At 33.9% G+C, this 21,774-nt stretch overlaps 1 protein-coding gene across 1 annotated transcript; it reads left to right on the top strand.

The window, feature by feature from the left end:
• Nucleotides 1-13,054: 13,054 nt before the first annotated feature.
• LOC145792542 (uncharacterized) lies at nucleotides 13,055-17,015 on the top strand. Its single transcript, XM_082873209.1, has 4 exons — nucleotides 13,055-13,337; nucleotides 13,435-13,464; nucleotides 13,554-13,804; nucleotides 17,001-17,015. Exons 1-4 carry the CDS (start codon nucleotides 13,055-13,057, stop codon nucleotides 17,013-17,015), a joined length of 579 nt encoding a protein of 192 aa, XP_082729335.1.
• The last annotated feature ends 4,759 nt before the right edge of the window (nucleotides 17,016-21,774 follow it).

Here is a 21,774-nt window from a genome sequence, read left to right as displayed (position 1 = left end):
ATCTATGCCTAGCTCTTCTACTCCTTCTCAAGTTTTTCAAGAAAAAGAAAATTTTCAAATTCAACCAAGAAGAAGTAAACGAGCTAGAGTTGAAAAAGATTTTGGCCCTGACTATTATCTTTACAATGTGGAAGAAATTCCTCATACGGTACAAGAAGCTTTATTATCACCTGATGCTATTTTCTGGAGAGAGGCTGTAAATGATGAGATAGACTCACTACTTTCAAATAAAACATGGAAGTTAGTGGATTTACCTCCAGGTTGTAAAACTATTGGATGTAAATGGGTCCTTCGTAAAAAACTTAAACCGGATGGAACTATAGATAAATATAAAGCGAGGCTTGTCGCTAAAGGTTTTAAGCAACAAGTTGATCTTGATTTCTTTGATACTTTTTCTCCGGTTACTAGAGTAACATCCATTAGACTGTTGATTGCAGTGGCTGCAATTCATGATTTAAAAATTCATCAAATGGATGTAAAAACAACATTTTTAAATGGAGATCTAGATGAGGAGATTTACATGGACCAACCTGAAGGCTTTGTGGAGCCTGGCCAAGAAAGCAAAGTGTGTAAGCTAACTAAATCCCTTTATGGTTTAAAACAAGCTCCTAAACAGTGGCATGAGAAATTTGATTCCTGCATGCTTGAGAATGGCTATAAGACTAATGAATGTGATAAGTGCATATATTATAAAACTTGTGAGAATGCACATGTGATTATTAGTCTATATGTGGATGATCTACTTATCTTTGGCTCTAATTTGCATATTATAAATGAGACTAAAAATATGCTTAATAGCCACTTTGATATGAAAGATCTTGGTGAAGCTAATTTTATTTTGGGAATTAAAGTTACCAAGACTGAGGATGGCATTTTTCTTGATCAGTCGCATTATGTTGAGAAAATGTTAAAGAAATATAATTTTCTAGACTGTAAACATGTTGCTACTCCTTTTGATGCAAGCATACACTTATCTGTTGTAACAAATGAAAAAGAAGTGATTAATCAAAAGGAATATGCTAGTATGATTGGTAGTTTGAGATATGCTATTGACTGTACTAGACCTGACATTGCATATGCTGTTGGAGTACTTAGCAGGTTTACTAGCAAACCAAGTCGAGATCATTGGCTAGCCATGGGAAGAATTATGAGATATTTATTTGGAACAAAAAAATTATGGTTTGTTTTATAACAAGTATCCTGCGGTACTTGAGGGATATAGTGATGCCGATTGGAACACTTTGTCAGGTGATTCTCTCTCTACCTCGGGTTTTATTTTTACCTTGGGTGGTGGTGCTATATGTTGGAAGTCTAAAAAACAGACGATAATTGCTAATTCTACAATGGAAGCTGAGCTTATAGCGTTAGCTTCAGCATGTGAGGAAGCGAATTGGTTGAGAGATTTGTTACATGAAATTCCTTTTTGGGAAAAACCAATTCCTCCTGTGTTAATTCGTTGTGATAGCACTGCTGCTATTGGTAGAGTGAACAATCATTTTTATAATGGTAAATCCAGACCTATTAGAAGGAAACACAGTAATGTGAGATCCTTTTTGAGTAATGGCATCATAACTGTGAATTATGTAAGATCTTGTGATAATCTTGCGGATCCGTTAACTAAGGCCTTGGCGAGAGATAGGGTCTGGAATACATCGAGGGGGATGGGTTTGAAGCCTATAAAATCAAAAACCATGTATGAGGATACCCAACCTAGGGACCAGAGATCTTGTAACTAGGTTCAATGGGAAGAACGAATCATATGGTGGTTGTAAAAATGCACTCTTTAATATTTTGTTATCCATCCCTATGATGTAAGTGCATTTGTCCTGTAATGTTGGAGGGTTGAGTTTTTATACTCTTAATGAAATTCTGTAGCTCTTGTTGAGTGGGGTGTGTAAATTACAGGAACATCCTTGACAGATTTCACCTATGTGAGCATGAAAGTGGGGCCGCTTTCTATGAGAACAAGGCTTATTCTCAAATATGCTCATGAAACTGGGATTAGCACAAGGCCGTAATGTGCTGGCTATTAAAGCTCATGTCAACACCTGGACTATTATGTGTGAGCAGTAATACTTTATTTCCCCTAAGCAGTCATAGTTCAAGTCTGAGACCACTACTGACTCTGGAGTAGAGGTTACTGTTTCACTAATGAAGGTTCAATGCAGAGCACACCTTCATGATGCATACTAGTCTATCTTTGTTTGGTAATCTCTTTTATCCTTGTTGATATTAAAATGAGTGGGGGATTGTTGGACCATTTTAATATCTTATATTTATTTATTGGTTTATCTTTTTCATTAATGGGGTTTTATTACTTTGGTAACCTCTTGGTCATAAATAGAGGTTTAATAGAATTTATGAACTTGGTTAATGGTCATTATTTTTGGTGTAACTGTAAGGTCCTTATAGCCTATATATATAGTCTACTCTTTTCTATCTATAGAGATAAGCTATTTTCTATACAAGAGAGATTACTAGCAAAGAAGGGTGTTTTATTAGTGGAGCTTTGGGTTCACCATCTTGTGCAGAGTTGGCCTGAACCATACGACAAGTGGTCGGGCTGTTGTATCCTGGAGGGGACAAGTCATAGTATTGTGACTGCTGCATCGGTATTTGGATTCTTCCTACCGCAGTGGGCTTGATCTCCTTAAAGAAAACGAGATATCCGTGCCTCAGCCTGATCTATTTGTATCTCATTTTCTTTGCATCATTTATCAATAATATTGTTTAGTTTCTGGTATTTTCTCCAACACAATGTATAAGTTTGGATGACATCTGCCCCACCTTCCTTGCTCTTAGCAATCAGATCAGGCCACATCTAACACCATTTGAGATATATCAGTTGGGCTTTCTAATGATTTCACAACCAAACATGCAGAAGAAACCTTAAAGAATCTTGAGGGAAGCATAATATTTTCCAAAGAAAATAAGTGCATAACAGAATATATGAACTACAAAAGAATGGCGAAAAAAGAACAATAAAAGATAAGAATAGCAGATGATACAGACAAAGAAAATTAAAATAGCCTAAAATAAGCAACCAAATTGGTTCAACAATTGGCTGGTTAACACAAACCAACCTCAGACATGTCTGCCTTTGCCACAATGCATAACCTTAGGGCTACCATTAGATGTGCATCTCATTCTTGGGGTTGGTGTTGAGGTTGGTAATAACAAAATCACAACACAAAGTTCTATCCTTGGACATGCTGGCAATGTCCTTATTCGTAATGGGTATTTAAAATCTATTATATAATTTCCCAAATATATAAAGGTTGGAAAAAAGCTTGTGAAAACCAAGAGAATCACAAGAGCATGTTAAATGCTCTGACTTCTTCTTATATTATAACAGTTCCATTGCCTTTAAGACTGTTTTTTAAAGTTGAAGATGTAACAATCCTCTTTGAACACCTAAAACACACCATTTCCAATTAAAGAAGAAGGATAATTTTTGAGTGTTGATTTCTTATTTGTTCTCAATTAGCAAACTTATTATTCTTGTCTATTCAAATTTCCCACAAATATTTTCCTATCCCGAACGAAAATGAAAAAATCCAAAATGCAGCGTTCCTTTCAAATTTCCCACACCCATGTAAGACATTTGGTAAAACTTTTGGTAGAATTTTTGGGTCTCTAGCATTACTCAATCGTATATATTGAACAGATTGAAATAGTTTGGCTTGGTGTGATTTAATTAATTTAGCATTTTTTAAATTTGAGTGGCTTTTAACTATAATCATTAATCTATATAAAAATATTAAATTAATTATTTTTTTACCATTTCAAACATATTCAATTCATCCATTTAATACATATTTTTTAATTCATAAATTAACAAAAATAAAATAAAAAAAGTTAAAAAATACGAAAGTTTCAAGAATAGTGAGTTAAAGTTAAGATTATATATAATAAGAATTTACAAATTTAAGTTATAAAATGATAAGGTTAATTAATTAAGGTTAATAGTTTATTATATTTATTAATATCATTATATTATTAAATTATATATACATATATATATATATATATATTATAAATACGATATATGTTGAAACGGTAGGTTTCGGTTTAGATCGACGCACAATGTGCTTAAACTGATACCTAACCGAAAATTGAAAAAAAATCAAATTTAAAAACTGCATTGATCGATTCTTGTTAAAAAACAGATCAAATATAGTCGATTTGATCCGGTTCAATCGGTTTATCAATTTTTTTTGATTTTTTTTACATCCCTATAAATAGATACAAATTTTTTAGTTTGAAGTTAAAAAAAGTCACTTAAAAACTTTTTTACCAAACGACAAGTTATAATGGGGCAATTTGGAAAGCTAGTAAAAAGTTAGTTTTTAGCTTTTAACTTATTTTTAGTTATATCACATTTTATATTTTTTACACACAAAAAGATAAATAAATTTTAAAAAAATTAAAAAGTCAGCTTTTAACCAACTTCCTAAATCACCCCAATATCTCGCATTTTTTTTAATTTAATGATATGTGAGTAATATGATTAGTTAATTATTAAATTATATATATAAAAAAGAATGTTACTTTTAATATTCTAATTAATTATTCGGTGGTGCTACATGTATTAATTAATGTACATACTAGTGTACCAACTACTATTATGCCATTACTACTGACCACACCTATTATACAAATTACAAATATTCAAAACTTCTAAAATTATGTCATATCATCTGTTAATATATTAATTAGTATATTAATTGATACAAATAGTATTATTATTAATCATTATATCATTATACTTAAAAATTAAATCTAATATTTTGTTTTAAATAACAATACTCTAATAAAAATTGTCTTAAAATAAAATTTTATAATACACATTTCTTATTATATGCACATTTAATTATGTTATTTTGTCTTTCATTATGGCTAATTTATAAATGTCATTTCAATAAAGTAACACCCTTCGCACTCTTAAAATGTACTGTTTTGGCCTTAGGGCCTCCTCTCAATCACAGTATATATATATATATATATATTAAAATGTACTTTTAAATCATTTTATAATATTTTTTATGTCAAAATTATCTGTACCATTAGATTGACATGTGTACATGTATATCTTGTTATTCTGTATATTATTACAATAACACTGCTCGATATAAGAGCTTGACCTGGTAGATGAAATTTGAGATTTGAAAGTTTTGAAAACTCTTGAAGTCACGAATCACAAAAAATAAACTTATTTTGAAAGACTTATTAAAAAAAAATAGATATTATTTATTTTGATACTTGTTATAATTTTGTCAAAAATATGTTAACTAGGCTAATGTTAAAAAATTATTCAAAAAAAAGCTTTAACTTCAATTATTGAAAATCCAAATTTAATTTATTAAGGTCAGGTCATGCTTGCGCAAACAAATTTGAATTAAAGGTTGGACTTGGGCAATTCGTTTAATTTGGAATGGGTATAGACAACCCTTAATTTGGTTAAACCCATCTGAATTGAGAAAGAGGGGTAAGAGCCATTAAAGGAAAAGTAAAATTTAGCTTCATTGCTTCTATCATTTACTCTCATTTTCTTCTTCTTCTTTTTTTTTTTTTTTGGTCTTTGACTTGATAAATAAATAAATAAAAACATAAGAGGTGATCAACCGTAACAATCATTTACCATAAATGTAGGAAAATATTTTTGAAAAATCAATTCAATGCATATGCTGACCTCGGTCACAATCTATATTAAATATATAGAATTTCAATAAAGAATTTCTTGTGTTTTATTTTTATTATTTATTTGTATTAAATTGATTTTCCGAAAATATTTTCCTACAATAACAGCAATAATATGCCAAACTAATTGCTAAAGAAGAGACAATACTTCTCAGACATAATATAGATCACAATTTATATTCCACATTTACATTTCAATGTCTGTTTTGGTACATTCAAAGTTGTTTTTGTTTTTTTTTGCCCAAGTCAAGTTGTTGGGTTGATGATTGATTAGCTGGGAACCCAACAGTGCAAGTACATGACTTTTCTCATAGACTCCTCCGATTGCTCCTTCGCCTTCTCTTCCCTGGTTGTTGTGTTCGCAATCATGGCTGATGATGAAGAGGACTTCTTTCTTTGAAAAACTGTACTGGGTGTGCATATGATTGAGCACAATGCAACCTTAAAAAACATTCCCAACCAAAAAGCTGTCTCTCATATAAATATAGATAAATAAAAGCGGTGATACTCTCTTTTTACAAACCATAAAATCTAGGTTTAAATTTTAAATTTCATTGACTAATGAATAGGCTAGCCAATCAATATTTTTTTAATTGTTTTAAAAAATATAAAAATTAAGAAATTTTGTTTCAAGTTTTAAAGCTCCAAGAATATTTTGTTCTTAAAACTTCACGTTTGCTTAATATATAAATATATAGATATGTGTGTATATAAGTAATTTTATCATTAAAAAATATTTAATAAATTATACTTTTGAAATTTTCATCGAAACCTATTAACATTATGTTGTGATGTGTTAATAGAATTCAAAGAAAATTTTATCAAAAAAGTAAAACTTATTTTGTATTTTTCTTTTTTTTTATCAATGATTTATTTATTTATTAATGAAAGTAAATGTGCAGATGAATATATTACTATATTTTTCCTTTTACCAAGCATGCATAGTGCCTTTTCCTGTTAATTTTTTTTTTCTTTTTTTGTTTTCTTTATTAAGCGTTTACAATGGAGATTGCCACAAAGTCCAAGTGCAACCTACACTTCTAAGTGCCTTAGGTTGTCTTTAGTATCAAATCTCTACCCAAATATAAATTAAATACAGCGTGAATGATTAAATGAGATCGACTTTAAACCAAAAAAAGCAAAAAAGCAAAATAAAATTTTAATAAAAGTAAAAGAATGTTAAATATAATTAACCCGTGTGAATAATGTTAAAAAGGAAACGATAAATTATAAATACACATTCTGAGATTTAATTAAAATCCGGATTGTTTCTTATAATTTGAAAAATTATAAATATTCCCTTATTAAAAAATTTTATTTAGCAGAATTAATTAAAAAAATAAAATTCATAACTGTCCTCCTATACAATAATAAAATTACATGAATTAATAATTAAAATATATTTGTAACATCATTACAAATTATTAATTGAATTGATATTTTATTAATAAAATGGATCATTTGTTATGAAATTAAAAATTTTAGGAGATGAAATATAATTTCTAAAATCATAGAGAGTGTTTTGTATTTTAAGCAAATCTTAAACGGTGTATTTGTAATTTATCAAAAAGGGAAAAGATGTAACTTACATAGAGTTTAATCATTTCATCAGATGTCCTCTGTCTTGTTATTCTGAAAAAGAAAGGGCCTATTGATGCCATCGACCCAAGGGGTATTGGTGATTGAGCTTCTTGTATTTGAAATATTCCTTCACCATCATCATCATCAATCTTGCAATCATGGACACCAATCTGCATACAAACAAACATGATACACTACAAGAAAAAAGGGCAAAAAACACGGAAGCATTTGCGACGGTGCGTTTCCCGTCGCAAAAAATGGTCTTTTGCGACGGCAAAATTAACCGTCGCAAAAAATAGTTTTAGCGACGGCATTTAACCGTCGGTAATAAAATTGCACGGGCAAGTATTAAAATGCGGAAGTATTAGCGACGGCGTGTTGAACCGTCGCCAAAAAAAAAATGTTTGAGACGGCATAAGATTGTTGTCGCAAATATTCGACAATTTGCGATGGCAAATGACCGTCGCGAAAAAAGGATTACCAAACGACGTCGGTTTATTAATAATTATGTATCATTTGCGACGGTGTAAACCGTCCCATCGCAAAAAGTAAAAAAAAATTTTCCCCCCCCCCTCTTCCCTTTCATCTTGCCGCTCAGTTGGATCGAAATCCCTAAAATTGTTTGAAACAAAATTTCTTTCCCCCAAAATCCCCAAACGAGCTATGGGCGACGAACGGCGAAGGGCTAACGGTGGTGCGGTGGTGCGGCGACGACGAGCGACGAACGGCGAAGGGCTAGCGGTGGTGCGGTGGTGCTTCGACGACGATAGCTACTCAGGTATGCTCTCTCTCTCTCTCTCTCTGTGTGTATATATATATATATATATATATATGTATGTATTACCTGTTCAAAAAAAAATAAAAAAAATATACATGAATATAAAATTTTTTTTCTATTTGTAAATTTATTTATTTACTATTATTATTTTTTTAATAAAAAATTGACTTTGAAATATCTAGTTGAGGCCCTTTATAATTACTCATAATCTAATTTTATTTTTTTAATACTGTAAATTTTATTTAAAATTTATAACAATATCTCCAACTTTCACAATTAAAATTATTTTGATAAAGAGGCATTCAATATGTATTAAGGCATGGTTTGGGAACACTCAAATAAGTTATTTAATGATTTATTTTTATCATATTACCCCTAATTTCCATTGAACACACCCCTCTGAGACTATAGTTTACTCCTTCCAGACCCCATTAACTACACTAATTTTGGTGTAAATCTTGCTTATATTTTTAGTGATGTGAGAAAATTAAATAAATCTTGTTGTATATTTGTGCTTGATTTATTTATTATTTTTGTGTGTTTTCAATTATGTTTGATCTCAACTCTCACACTGTGGTTTCTTTGGGTGGTGTCTCATATTGAATGGCTTGGTGAAGAACCGAGACTGAGACCAAACAATAGTGAAAAACCGAAACTGAGACCAAACATATCTGTATTCATTTACCTTTATTAAACCTTCTTTTTAATATCATTTAATAAATATCTGTGTCTGTTTGTTTTTTTATAGCAAAATAAGCACGTTAACCTGACCATGAAATCTTGATTGCAGAGGGATGAGTCGTTCTGAGAATTTATATAGTCCTATATATGTATTTGATTATATTTTGGTTTTCAAACTTGATATCTGCAAACTCCAGGAGGGCTTAAGCCTCTGCCCTCTGGTTTTCTTTTATAACTCTGCACCTGTTTGTTTTTTACTTCATTTGAATTTAAAAAAAAAAAAAAAGATTGTATTTTGGTTTTCATTTTTGTTTTTCTTCTAAAAAATTTGAAAATTTTGTTCGTCTTAGTTGTTGAAAGTGGTGACTGGTGACGGTGGTTAGAGGGGTTGCCAATGGGTGACGGAGCATAGATAAGTTTTGAGTTTGCTAAAAGGATCTCTTGATTTTGGGTAATAAAAAAAAAGAGTAGAATTTAATTTTGAATAGGTTTGAGTTAAAGAGCATAGATGAGTTTTGAGTATTTTTTAGACAAACTTAAATAGATGAGTTTTGAGTATTTTTTTTGAATAGGTTTGAGTTAAAGGTATTATATTTAGAATTACTTTGATGAGATATTTTTGTGGATGTGTACAGATGATGGATAAGAGTTAGATTGATTTGCCAAATAGGATGTCGAGCGAATACATTAATGGGATTGATGAATTCCTTGTGTTTGCCTACACCAATAGGGTTGAAGGATCGATGATCAGTTGTCCGTGTAGGAAGTGCGAGAATCGATACTATTTTGTACGAGAGGGTGTACGTGAGCATCTGATTTTGAATGGTTTTTTTAAAAAATACAAACATTGGATTAATCATGGAGAATCTTACGTATCTCTGCATGGTAATCGAGAGAATGAAACATTAGCTAATTTAGACATTGGGGATGATATGATTGGAATGATACAAGGGGCTATGGGAAATCCACATGCCGGTACAAGTGTTGAGGGTAATGAACCACAGGGGCCTGATCCCTATGCATCTGAACCCCAGCTCGGTCCAAATGCAGAGACTACAAAGTATTTCAAACTTCTTCAAGATGCACAAAGTGAATTGTATTCGGGTTGTCAGAAGTTCACATCATGTCATTCATTGTTCGACTTTTACATTTGAAGGTGCTTAATCAGTGGACAGACAAGTCTGTTGACATGTTGCTTGAGTTATCGAATGAGGCGTTCCTGTTGGGTGTGAAACTCCCGGACTCATATTAGAAAGCTCAAAAGGTCACAACAGATTTGGGCTTCACGTATGAGACGTGGGATGCATGTCCCAACAGTTGCATGTTGTTTCGAAACGAGAACGCCAATCTTGATAAATGTGTCATATGCAACAGTTCTAGATGGAAATCAAATGGTGATGGTGGTTCAAATGGTCCTAACAAAGGTGGCAAACGAATAGCTACAAAACAGATGAGGTATTTTCCTTTAAAGCCAAGGTTGCAGAGGTTGTTTATGTCATCCAAGACGGCCAAGTTAATGAGATGGCATGCAGAGGAACGAACTGATGATGGTGTCTTCAGGCATCCTGCTGACTCCCTTGCATGGAAAGATTTTGACCGTCGGAATCTTGACTTTAGTAATGATTGCCGAAGTGTAAGGCTTGGCTTAGCATCCGATGGTTTTAACCCATTCAGAACGATGAACATAGTTCATAGCACTTGGCCTGTTGTGCTCGTTCCATACAACTTGCCGCCATGGATGTGCATGAAGCAACCATTTCTAATTTTAGCTGTGCTTATTGACGGCCCAAAAGGACCTGGTGACAAGATTGATGTGTATATGCAACCGTTGATTGAGGAGTTGAAAGAACTATAGAATGAGGGTGTGTCAACATTTGATGCATCAACAAATCAAATTTTTCAAATGCATGCAGCTTTACTGTGGACAATTAGTGATTTTCCTGCATACACAAACTTGTCAGGATGGAGCACTAAAGGCGAATATTCATGTCCTTGTTGCAATAAGGAAACTACATCGTGTTGGTTGAAGCATAGTAGGAAACAATCATACTTGGGTCATCGCAGATTTTTACCTACTGGCCATAAATTCCGGAAGGATAAAGTATCATTTGATGGTAGTCGGGAAGTCAGACTCAAACCAAAATTGCTGTCTGGAACTAAGATGTTGCTACAATTAGAATCTGAGGGTATTTTAACCCAATACAAGAGGGATGACCTTATGGAGAGGCATAGGAGACAGGTATTGAAGGAGAAAGCTGGACATCGCACCCACAGTTGGAAGAAAAAGAGTATCTTTTATGAATTGCCATATTGGGGGCACAATCTAATAAGACACAACCTCGATGTGATGCATATAGAGAAGAATGTTTGTGACAATGTGTTGTGGACAATATTAGGGGTTGCAGGAAAATCGAAGGATGGTGTTAATGTTCGGCGTGATTTACAAGATATGAATATTAGAAAAACCCTACATTTGCAGTTAAGAGGGTCGAATAAAGCCTATTTACCACCAGCACAATTCACGATGACCAAGGATGAGAAAGATTTGTTCTTGAAAGTGTTGAAGGAAGTAAAAGTTCCCAACAGGTATTCATCCAATATATCACGTCGTGTGCGCTCACATGATAGAAGTATTGGGGGTCTTAAGAGCCACGATAGTCATATTCTGATGCAACAACTTATTCCATTGGCTATTCGAAGATCGTTACCGAAGAATGTAATTGAACCCTTGATTGAATTGAGCAATTTCTTTAGACAATTGTGTTCAAAAGTGAATCGTGCGACGGATTTGCAATATATTCAAGATTGTATCGCTATAACACTTTGTCATCTAGAGAAAATATTTCCTCCGAGTTTTTTTGATATAATGGAGCACTTGCCTATACATCTAGCTGATGAAGCCTTATTGGGTGGAGCAATTCAGTTTCGATAGATGTATCCAATTGAGAGGTATCTTCTTACTTTGAAGCAATACGTGCGTAATAGAGCTCATCCTGAAGGATCAATTGCTAAAGGATATCTTATGGAAGAATGCATGAATTTTTGTGCACAATATCTCAATGATGTGGAAACCAAATCTAGTCGACCCGTGAGGAACTGTAGTGGTGCTGATAATTTGGGTCATGCTATTGGTGAAAACACAAGCTTTTATCTTGATAATACTTCTTGGGTACAAGCTCATCGGTACATCTTATTCAATACAAGCGCGGTTCAACTATTCATAAAGTAGGTTAAGTCACTCACTCAATATTTTATTATGTTTCATTGAATTTTCAACAAAATTTTTTGTATTGCTAAAATTTCAATCTACACAGCAAACACCTTGAAGTACTTAAGCTCAAAATGCCTCGTGTCGACGATCATCAACTTCGGCGTGAACATTTTGAAACTTTTCACATTTGGTTCAAGGAACATGTATGTATTTAACTCTATAGATTCTAGTTACTTAAGTCGATCTACATTTTAAATTTTACATTTTCGTTTTAAATAGGTCCAAACTTTGCGAAGGACTACTGATGTCATATTTTCTGAAGAGATTATTCTATTGGCAAATGGTCCTCATAACCTGGCAAGGAGGTTCAACGGGTATATACTGAATGGGTTTCGGTATCGAGTAAAGGCCATGGACGATCGTCGAGCCACACAAAATTGTGGTGTAGCTTTGAAGGCATCACCATAAGTTATGCTAGTCGAAAAGACAAGAATCCTCGTCTAGGGTCTGTGTACTATTATGGACAATTGACAGATATTGTTGAGATTCGATATTCCAATGAGAAGAAACATGTGTTGTTTAAGTGTGATTGGATTGACAACATTCACGGAAAGAAAGAAGATGTCTTCAATTTCACGTTGGTGAACTTCAATCATTTGTTGTACCGAGATGATCGAATTACCTATGAACCTTTCATCTTGGCGTCCCAAGCAGAGCAAGTTTGGTATGTTGCAGACCCGTTACAACCAGACTGGCAAGTCGTGGTGAAGATGTCTCAAAGAGGTTTATTTGATATGAGTTCGACTGATCCACAAATCGAGCCATATATGAGCCAACAATTGGAAGAAAATATAATGCTTCGTGATGAAGAAGTTGGTTGGGTGAGGGAAGCCGCAGAAGGGGAAACAGTTGATGTTCAAATAGGCTGATATTTAATCAACATTAGTAATTCAATTAAGGCCAAGGTTGTAGTTAATCATCAATTTCTTAATTTACTTTGTCTTTGTAATTGTATTAGTTCAATTAATGTCATATTATAGTTGATGACAAACCATTGTCTATGTTTCTAATGTCAATTAATGTTATATTGCTTGCAGATTATTATGAGAAGGAAGAGGAAGCCTGATCATCCCCGGCGCATGATGTCTGATGTGCTACATAACAGGACATCAGTAGCACCACCATCAAAGGAGGCATCACATCGGCCAGCATCGGAGGGGCCATTAGTGCCACCACCATCTGAGGGGCCATTAGTACCACCGTATCGACCACCATCAGTGGCACCACAGCAGCTACCATGTACTCAGCCTCCACGCCTACCATCGGTGCGTCCACCATCAGTGGCACCACAGCAGCTATCATCATCAGCTTATGAGCCATCCGCAGGTATATAAATTTGCTTTGATTTGTATGAAAATTATTTACACATACATTTATTTATGCTCATTATATATAACTTGTTTATTCTCATTGTATTTTGCAGACCCTTCGACTTCTTCACAGCCCACCTCAGGTTTACTTAATATGATTTGTATTCACATTATTTAAATTTGCATTTGTTTATTACCATTGCATATTGTTTATTATTATTGTATATCGCAGGTCATGTTAGTTCTTCATCAACCTCGACTAGGCGTGGTAGAGGATGTGCCAAGGGCATTAAAGAGTGGGGTACTGGTAAAAAGCTGGACATACAATTTGATGGAAATTACTGCCCAATAGGGGATAACGTGGCCAAGTTAACTACTCAACTTGGCATTATTGTGCGGAATGGTAACATTGTTCCTCTTACTTTTCTTGACTGGAACAATGTGCCTGATGATATTGTTGACGCTATCTGGAAGGATGTGAAGGTAAAAGCATATTTTTGTCCACAAGTTTGAATTCCAAATTTGTGTTATACTTAGCCTTAAACTTTGAAATTGTGTTTTATAGGACAATTTGAATATATGTCCAGAGGAGTACAAGCCAATCTGCATGAAAAACTGCAACAGCATATGGAAGGATCACAAGAACAAGCTTAAGGCTAAGTATTTCAAGCCTAGAAGCTCTGATCCTAATCTGAAGGATGATGTTCCTATGAACATTGTGCCAAGCCAGTGGGAACAACTTGTGGAGTATTGGCGTACTTCCGATGCTGAGGTATACAATTAAGTTATATTTATGATATGTAAACATACAAATCATATTTACATACTTACATTTGTTGAACCTGTTATAGAAAATTGCAAGTAGGAACACTAAAAATCGGCGAGCTCACGGCATAGCTCATACCACAGGGCGTACTACTTTCTCTCAGATACGGCATGAGGTTTACATTTTATTGTTTTATTTTTGTATATAAATAAACATTGTATATTTGCAAATTATTTGGATTCTAATTTTCATATTTCTAAAAAAAATGTAGATGACCAGTAAGGGGGAGTCTACTGATAAGATGAATGTTTGGCTTATGACACGTAGAGTAGATGACCTAGAGGTTATCCAGACCTTGATAGTTTCCAAACACCTTTGATTGTATTTAAAGTTTATTTTTTGTGTGTCAACCATCTTAATTTGGCATATACTTGTATGTCTTATTCAATACAGGATGAGTTTAATCGTCAACTCTCTATGCTACCTGAGGATGGTCAGACTTTGGACGCTAGGAATGCCATTTTCCATGAGTTGATAGGTCATGACGGACATGGAAATTGTCGCACATACAGGAGAATTGTGCCTCAGAGAGCGGTGTATAAAGATGGTACTGGGCCATCACAGTCAACACCCCAGCCATCGACTATTGATCAGATCACGCAGCAGGTTCGTGCAGAGTTAAGGGATGAGTTGAAGGAGGAGCTGCGAGCAGAGTTCTCTACACATTTGCAGCAGATGAGAGCTGAGATGATGGCCCTTGTGTCACAGGGGGCGAGTGTGGATCCCAACAGACAGGTTCCATATAAATTAAATTGTTTGATAGTTCAATTTTCACTCAAGATTATGTATAAAATTCGAATATGATTAACACATTATGCATTGACTAACATAGGTTCCTGATGCATCGAGTGGCCATCGGGCATTTAGGGAATCTGCAGAAGACAAGAATCTACATATACCACCACTAGAAGATCAGGTATAAAATGTATCTTTGCATTCTAAGCTAAAATGTATCTTTGCATTCTTTACATTCTAAGTTAAGAGACTTATGGGAGAAGACGGGACTAGTTAGAGCCGGATTTAGCACGAAACTTGGCACATACGACCACCTAGGCACGAGAGACTTGTGGGAGAAGACGGGGCTCGAATCGGGTTCCCGGTTTGGGAGTTAGAGCCAGATTTCACTTTAGGCAAACTAGTTCCTTAAGAAACTTGAATTCGAGGAGTTAATGCCCCAAAATCACCAAACGACGTCGGTTTAGGACGAAACTTGGCACACACGACCTCCTAGGCACGAGAGACTTGTGGGAGAAGACGGGGCTCGAATCGGGTTCCCGGTTTGGGAGTTAGAGCCGGATTTCACTTTAAGCAAACTAGTTCCTTAAGAAACTTGAATTCGAGGAGTTAATGCCCCAAATTCACCAAACGGCGTCGGTTTAGCATGAAACTTGGCACACACGACCTCCTAGGCATGAGAGACTTGTGGGAGAAGACGGGACTCGAATCGGGATCTCGGTTTGGGAGTTAGAGCCGGATTTCACTTTAGGCAAATTAGTTCCTTAAGAAACTTGAATTCGAGGAGTTAAGGCCCCAAATTCACCAAACGGCGTCGGTTTAGCACGAAACTTGGCACACACGACCCCCTAGGCACGAGAGACTCGTGGGAGAAGACGGGGCTCGAATTAGGTTCCCGGTTTAGGAGTTAGAGCCGGATTTCACTTTAGGTAAATTAGTTCCTTAAGAAACTTGAATTCGAGGAGTTAATGCCCCAAATTCACCAAACCGCGTCGGTTTAGCACGAAACTTGGCACACACGACCTCCTAGGCAGGAGAGACTTGTGGGAGAAGACGGGGCTCGAATCGGGTTCCCGGTTTGGGAGTTAGAGGCGGATTTCACTTTAGGCAAACTAGTTCCTTAAGAAACTTGAATTCGAGGAGTTAATGCCCCAAATTCACCAAACGGCGTCAATTTAGCACGAAACTTGGCACACACGACCTCCTAGGCACGAGAGACTTGTGGGAGAAGACGGGGCTCGAATCGGGTTCCCGGTTTAGTAGTTAGAGCCGGATTTCACTTTAGGCAAACTAGTTCCTTAAGCAACTTGAATTCGAAGAGTTAATGTCCCAAAATCACCAAACCGCGTCGGTTTAGGATGAAACTTGGCACACACGACTTCCTAGGCACGAGAGACTTGTGGGAGAAGACGGGGCTCGAATCGGGTTCCCGGTTTGGTAGTTAGAGCCGGATTTCACTTTAGGCAAACTAGTTCCTTAAGAAACTTGAATTCGAAGAGTTAATGCCCCAAAATCACCAAACCGCGTCGATTTAGGACGAAACTTGGCACACACGACTTCCTAGGCACGAGAGACTTGTGGTAGAAAACGGGGCTCGAATCGGGTTCCCGGTTTGGGAGTTAGAGCCGGATTTCACTTTAGGCAAACTAGTTCCTTAAGAAACTTGAATTCGAGGAGTTAGTGCCCCAAAATCACCAAACCACGTCAGTTTAGGACGAAACTTGGCACACACGACCTCCTAGGCACGAAAGACTTGTGGGAGAAGACGGGGCTCGAATCGGGTTCCCGGTTTGGGAGTTAGAGCCGGATTTCACTTTAGGCAAACTAGTTCCTTAAGAAACTTAAATTCGAGGTGTTAATGCCCCAAATTCACCGATCGGCGTCGGTTTAGCACGAAACTTGGCACACACGACCTCCTAGGCACGAGAGACTTGCGGGAGAAGACGGGCTCGAATTGGGTTCCCGGTTTGGGAGTTAGAGTCGGATTTCGGTCTAGTCAAAATTATTTTCTAAACTATCTTTCTAATTATATAGTAGTTTATTTTTTTATATTTTTCTGTAATTAAAATATTAACACCATTATATTGTTATTAATTATTTTTATTTTGTTTTTTTCAGATATTTCCTGAGTAGCAGTTTGTTTCGTGTGGAATGTGGGCATGTAAAGATTATGACCAACTTCTGTTTTTGTAACCCACGAAAGAATCAAGACGAAAACTTTTGATTTTGATTTTGATTTTGATTTATGTTATTTAAATTTGTGAACAACATTATGTATGTATCATGTGACCAACATTATGTATTTTCATCATTTGCCAACTTTTGTTTATGTATGTATTTATATTATTATGTAATTTTTGGATTTTTTTGTAGTTATTTTTCATTTGCCAAAATTTGCCAACATTACATCATTTGCCAACATTAGTTATTTTATTTATGTATTTATATTATTATATCATTTGCCAACATTACAGGTTATTTTTATATTTTTAATAATTGTAAAACAGGGTTTTTTTTTTAATTCTTTTTGAGATGGCAGCACACCCCGTCGCAAAAAAAAAAAAGAAAAGTGTCAAGCTTTTTGCGACGGCAGCCATACTGTCGCAAAAGGTATGGAATTTATTGAAAAACAAGGCTTTAGCGACGGTATAATTGCCGTCGCCAATAGTCATTAGCGACGGCTCAGGTTGCCGTCGACAATAGTCAAAAGCGATGACATTTTTTAGCGACGGAATTTTTGCCGTCGCACAAACCTATTTTAGCGACGGAAAGCTTGTGCCGTCGCAAAAAAACCCAAATTTTCATCCATTATTGGCGACAGAAAATTGCCGTCGCAAAAAAGAAAATTTCCCGTCGCAAATACAATGGCGACGACAGTTGCCGTCGCTAAAGCTCTTTTGCAACCCCCACTTGCCGTCGCAAAAAGAAAAATTACTGCCGCAAATAGCTTTTGAGACGGCGTGCGGGAGTATTTGCGACGGCGTTTTGCCGTCGCAAAAAATAATTTTTTTTGTAGTGATAAACTGATACTAGTGCATAAATATGTATGTATTTATTTATTAAAAAAAAATAGTAATCTTAAAACCTGTGAAGAATCTTCACCGACCTTAGTGTTGTTGACATCCATGCTTTCCTTACAGAAATGTGGGGAGAGGGCTTTTTCCCTTGGTGGTGTTGTGGGTGGGAAAGATGATGCATAATTTGTTTGTTTTTGGTATTTCTAGATGGGAAGGTATATGTGCTTTTTTTCCTGGGAAAGAAAATAGTGGGAAACTTCACCAAGTTTCTAAGGAGTGGAGAGTAAAAAAGCACACTTGGTCCATTGAAAATAATTGTTGGGGTTGGAAAAGTGTGTGGGTGTGTTTTTTCTTTTGAAAGAAAATAACGAGAAACTTCACCGAAGTTTTTAAGAATTAGTGTAAAACAACACTTGGCCCATTAAAAAAATAAATGTGGATGAAAAGAGTGCTTTTCCCTTCCCTTGGTGCTAACACAGTAGCATTTCAATTTATGAATTTGAAATGAAAGAATTTCAACGTTAATAATTTTTGGAGAATAATTCAAATTTAAATATAATAACCTTGCTATAGATTTTGGGATTGAATTTATGAGTTTTACCATAATGGATGATTATGATGGATTTAATAATAATACAAAAATAGTTATTTGAAATCATTCGTACTATGAATATTATAATTGTACAAAATTTAACTAATTGGACTAACCTAGTTTGCCAATTATGTCTGTACAGTTCTAGCTAGAAGGTTAGGAGCTAATCTTTGCTAAATCTAAAAATTGATAATTTCTTTCCTATTATGGGAATTTGTTAGGCTAGTGGTTTCTTCTTCATTATAGAGATCTTTTGTTGAGCGTATATATAATTGTCTAATTGTAATTTTATATATTATACACACTTTAATGGGAAAAAAATAAATTATAAAAAATAATTATTTTCTTACTCTGCTTTAACTTTTCCTCCAATTTCGTAATTATCAATAATAATCAATTCTCTTAAATTTTTATAAAATTTAACTTCAAATAATTTCATTAGAAATATATCTATTCAAATGGAATCTAAATTGACCTAGAAAAGAATAAGGGGTGGGAATTTTGTATTTGTAGATGGATCGAAATAGTGATTTTGATAATATAAAAAAGGATTTGGCTTGTTTCTAGATGAAAGTTGAATTGGATCAGACAGTTGAGATTTTTTATCGGTAAGAATTATTAAACGGAAGATTCATACTTGTAAGAGTTTATGAAAATATGACTCAGTTAAATTTTTTCAACAAAAATGTTTCATGCCTCCTTTTTCCCCCACCTCCTTTGACCCCCTCTCTCTCTCATTGGTTACATTTTCTTTTTCTTTTTTCTTTTTTTCCTGCTCCTCCAATCACCACCCGCCACGTGTCTGTGTGGATTGTGGGGGTGGTGATTAGAGGGGGTCTCTATCATGACTCTTTTTTCAAAGATTCTTATCGATAACAGTTTTACATTTAGTGACTCTTACTAATTAGAGACTTCAAATGTCTACTTCAATTAAAATTTTAATTAGAAACAAGGCATTCCTTATTAAAAACAACCTTCTCCCTTGAAAGGAAAATAGAGGAACTCAACCAAAGATCATGATATTTGGATGATAACAATGCTGGGCCCATGAGGGAAAAAAATTGATTGAGATTGTGGTATGCATCTTATTTTTTTTAGGGACAATTATCGTATATTGGTGTCGAAGAATAAATTTATACATTGATAATAAAAATTTTAATTTTAATTATTAGTATGTACAATATTTATCAAATTTATACAATATTTATGTTTGGGAAAGAATGTGCTTTTTTCCTGGGAAAGAAAATAGTGGTGAAGGGAAAAGAAAATAGTGGGAAACTTCACCAAGTTTCTAAGAAGTGGAGAGCAAAAAAAACACACTTGGCGCATTGAAAATAATTGTTGGGGTCGGAAAAAGTGTGTATGTGAATTTTTTTTTCCTTTGAAAGAAAATAGCGAGAAACTTCATGGAAGTTTTTAAGAATTAGTGTAAAACAATGAGTTATTATAGGAACTCTAAATAAAATATTAATTTTTTTATCAAACCTTTTATATGGGTATGGGACCCACACACATGTGATTTGTGTGGATTCCACATGAGAGATTTGATAGAAAATTTGATAATTTATTTGGAATTCATAGTATTTTTCGTAAAACAATACTTGGCCTATTAAAAAAAGAAATGTGGGTGAAAAGAGTGATTTTCCCTTGGTGTTAACAACACACAAGCCCCGTTTGTTTTGGGTTATAGGGAGGGGATTGGGATTCATAGTGAGGTAGAACCTACTAATATCATGTTTGTTTTGAGAGATGGAGAGAGGATTCGTAATCCACTCCGGACTACGAATCCCCTTGGGAAGGGGATTAAGATAGGCCTATAGGACTTGGTATTAGAAAAGTAGTCTGGCGGACTAGAAATTTTTTATTTTTATTTATTTTTTACATGTCGGGCATTTTTTTTAACATTAATGTTTAATTTTTTGTATTTTTTGTTAAGTAAAATTTATTATTTTATTTATTTTATTTTTTTGAAATTTTTTTATTTTATTTTTATTTTTTAAAATTTTTTTACATGTTGGGCATTTTTTTTAAAACATTAATGTTTAATGTTTTTGTATTTTTTTATTTGTTTTATTATTTTATATTTATTTTATATAAAAATAATTTAACAATCTCTACACTAACAACTATCATCAAAACAAACACAATTTTATTTAATCCCCTCACTATCAATCCCCTCCATTCTACCTCTGAAAACAAACGGGGCCACAGTTGCATTCCAATTTATGAATTTCAAATGAAAAAATTTGAACATTAATCATTTTTGGAGAATAATTCAAATTTAAATATAATACCTTGTTATAGATTTTGGGATCGAATTTATGAGTTTTACCATAATGGATGATTATGATGGATTTAATAATAATAAAAAAGTAATTATTTGAAATTATTCGTACTATGAATATCATAATTGTACAAAAATTAACTAATAGGGTTAACTCAGTTTGCCAACAATGGTTTTGGCTTTTTTTTAGTTAAAATTTACAAATAAAATAAAAATAAAATAAGTTAAAATAGTCAATAATAGAAAATATCACATCAAATCCGTAATCATTACATTTTTTTTCTTACCAATGTCATATCCAAGTACAAAAACATCTAACCATATTTTCAAACATAAAAATTTCAACTAATTAAAATAGTCAAAAGCTAAAATAATTTACTAAAATAGTCAACTTTCCGAATGAGGCCAATGTTTGTACACGTCTAGCTAGAAGGTTAGGAGCTAATCTTTGCTAAATCCAAAAATTGATAATTTCTTTCTTGTTATGGGAATTTGTTAGGCCATAGAGACCTTTTGTTGAACTTATATATATAATTGTCTAATTGTAATTTTGTATATTATAAATACTTTAATGGAAAAAAAAATATTATAAAAAATAATTTATTTTCTTACTCTACTTTAACTTTCCCTTCAATTTTGTAATTATCAATAATAATCAATTCTCTTAAATTTTTATAAAATTTAACTTCAAATAAATTTCATTTGAAACATATCTATTCAAACGGAACCTAAATTGACCTGGAGAAGAATAAGGGGTGAGAATTTCGTATTTCTAGATGGATCAAAAGAGTGATTTTGATAATATAAAAAAAGGATTTGGTTTGTCTCCAGGTAAAAGTTGAATTAGATCAAACAGTTAAAATCTCTGAACGATAAGAGTCATTAAACGGAAGACTCATACTAATAAGAGTTTAAGAAAATATGGTACAGTTGAATTTTTTCAAAGACTCTTATCGATAAGAGCATTCTTTTTAACGACTCTTACTGATCAAAAATTTT

Source organism: Camellia sinensis, chromosome 6, assembly GCF_055761805.1.
Source record: "Camellia sinensis isolate YWXY chromosome 6, ASM5576180v1, whole genome shotgun sequence".
NCBI classification, from domain to species: Eukaryota; Viridiplantae; Streptophyta; class Magnoliopsida; order Ericales; family Theaceae; genus Camellia; species Camellia sinensis.
The sequence above is the reverse complement of the archived record's forward strand: the minus strand, read 5'-3'. Positions and strand labels throughout refer to the sequence as shown.

Excerpts from the sequence above, each read along its gene's own strand:
- LOC145792542 (XM_082873209.1), top strand. The coding sequence starts at position 13,055 with ATGAGAAGGAAGAGGAAGCCTGATCATCCCCGGCGCATGATGTCTGAT. Across the intron at positions 13,338-13,434 it reads AGCTTATGAGCCATCCGCAG|ACCCTTCGACTTCTTCACAG; the intron begins GTATATAAATTT and ends TGTATTTTGCAG. Across the intron at positions 13,465-13,553 it reads TTCTTCACAGCCCACCTCAG|GTCATGTTAGTTCTTCATCA; the intron begins GTTTACTTAATA and ends TGTATATCGCAG.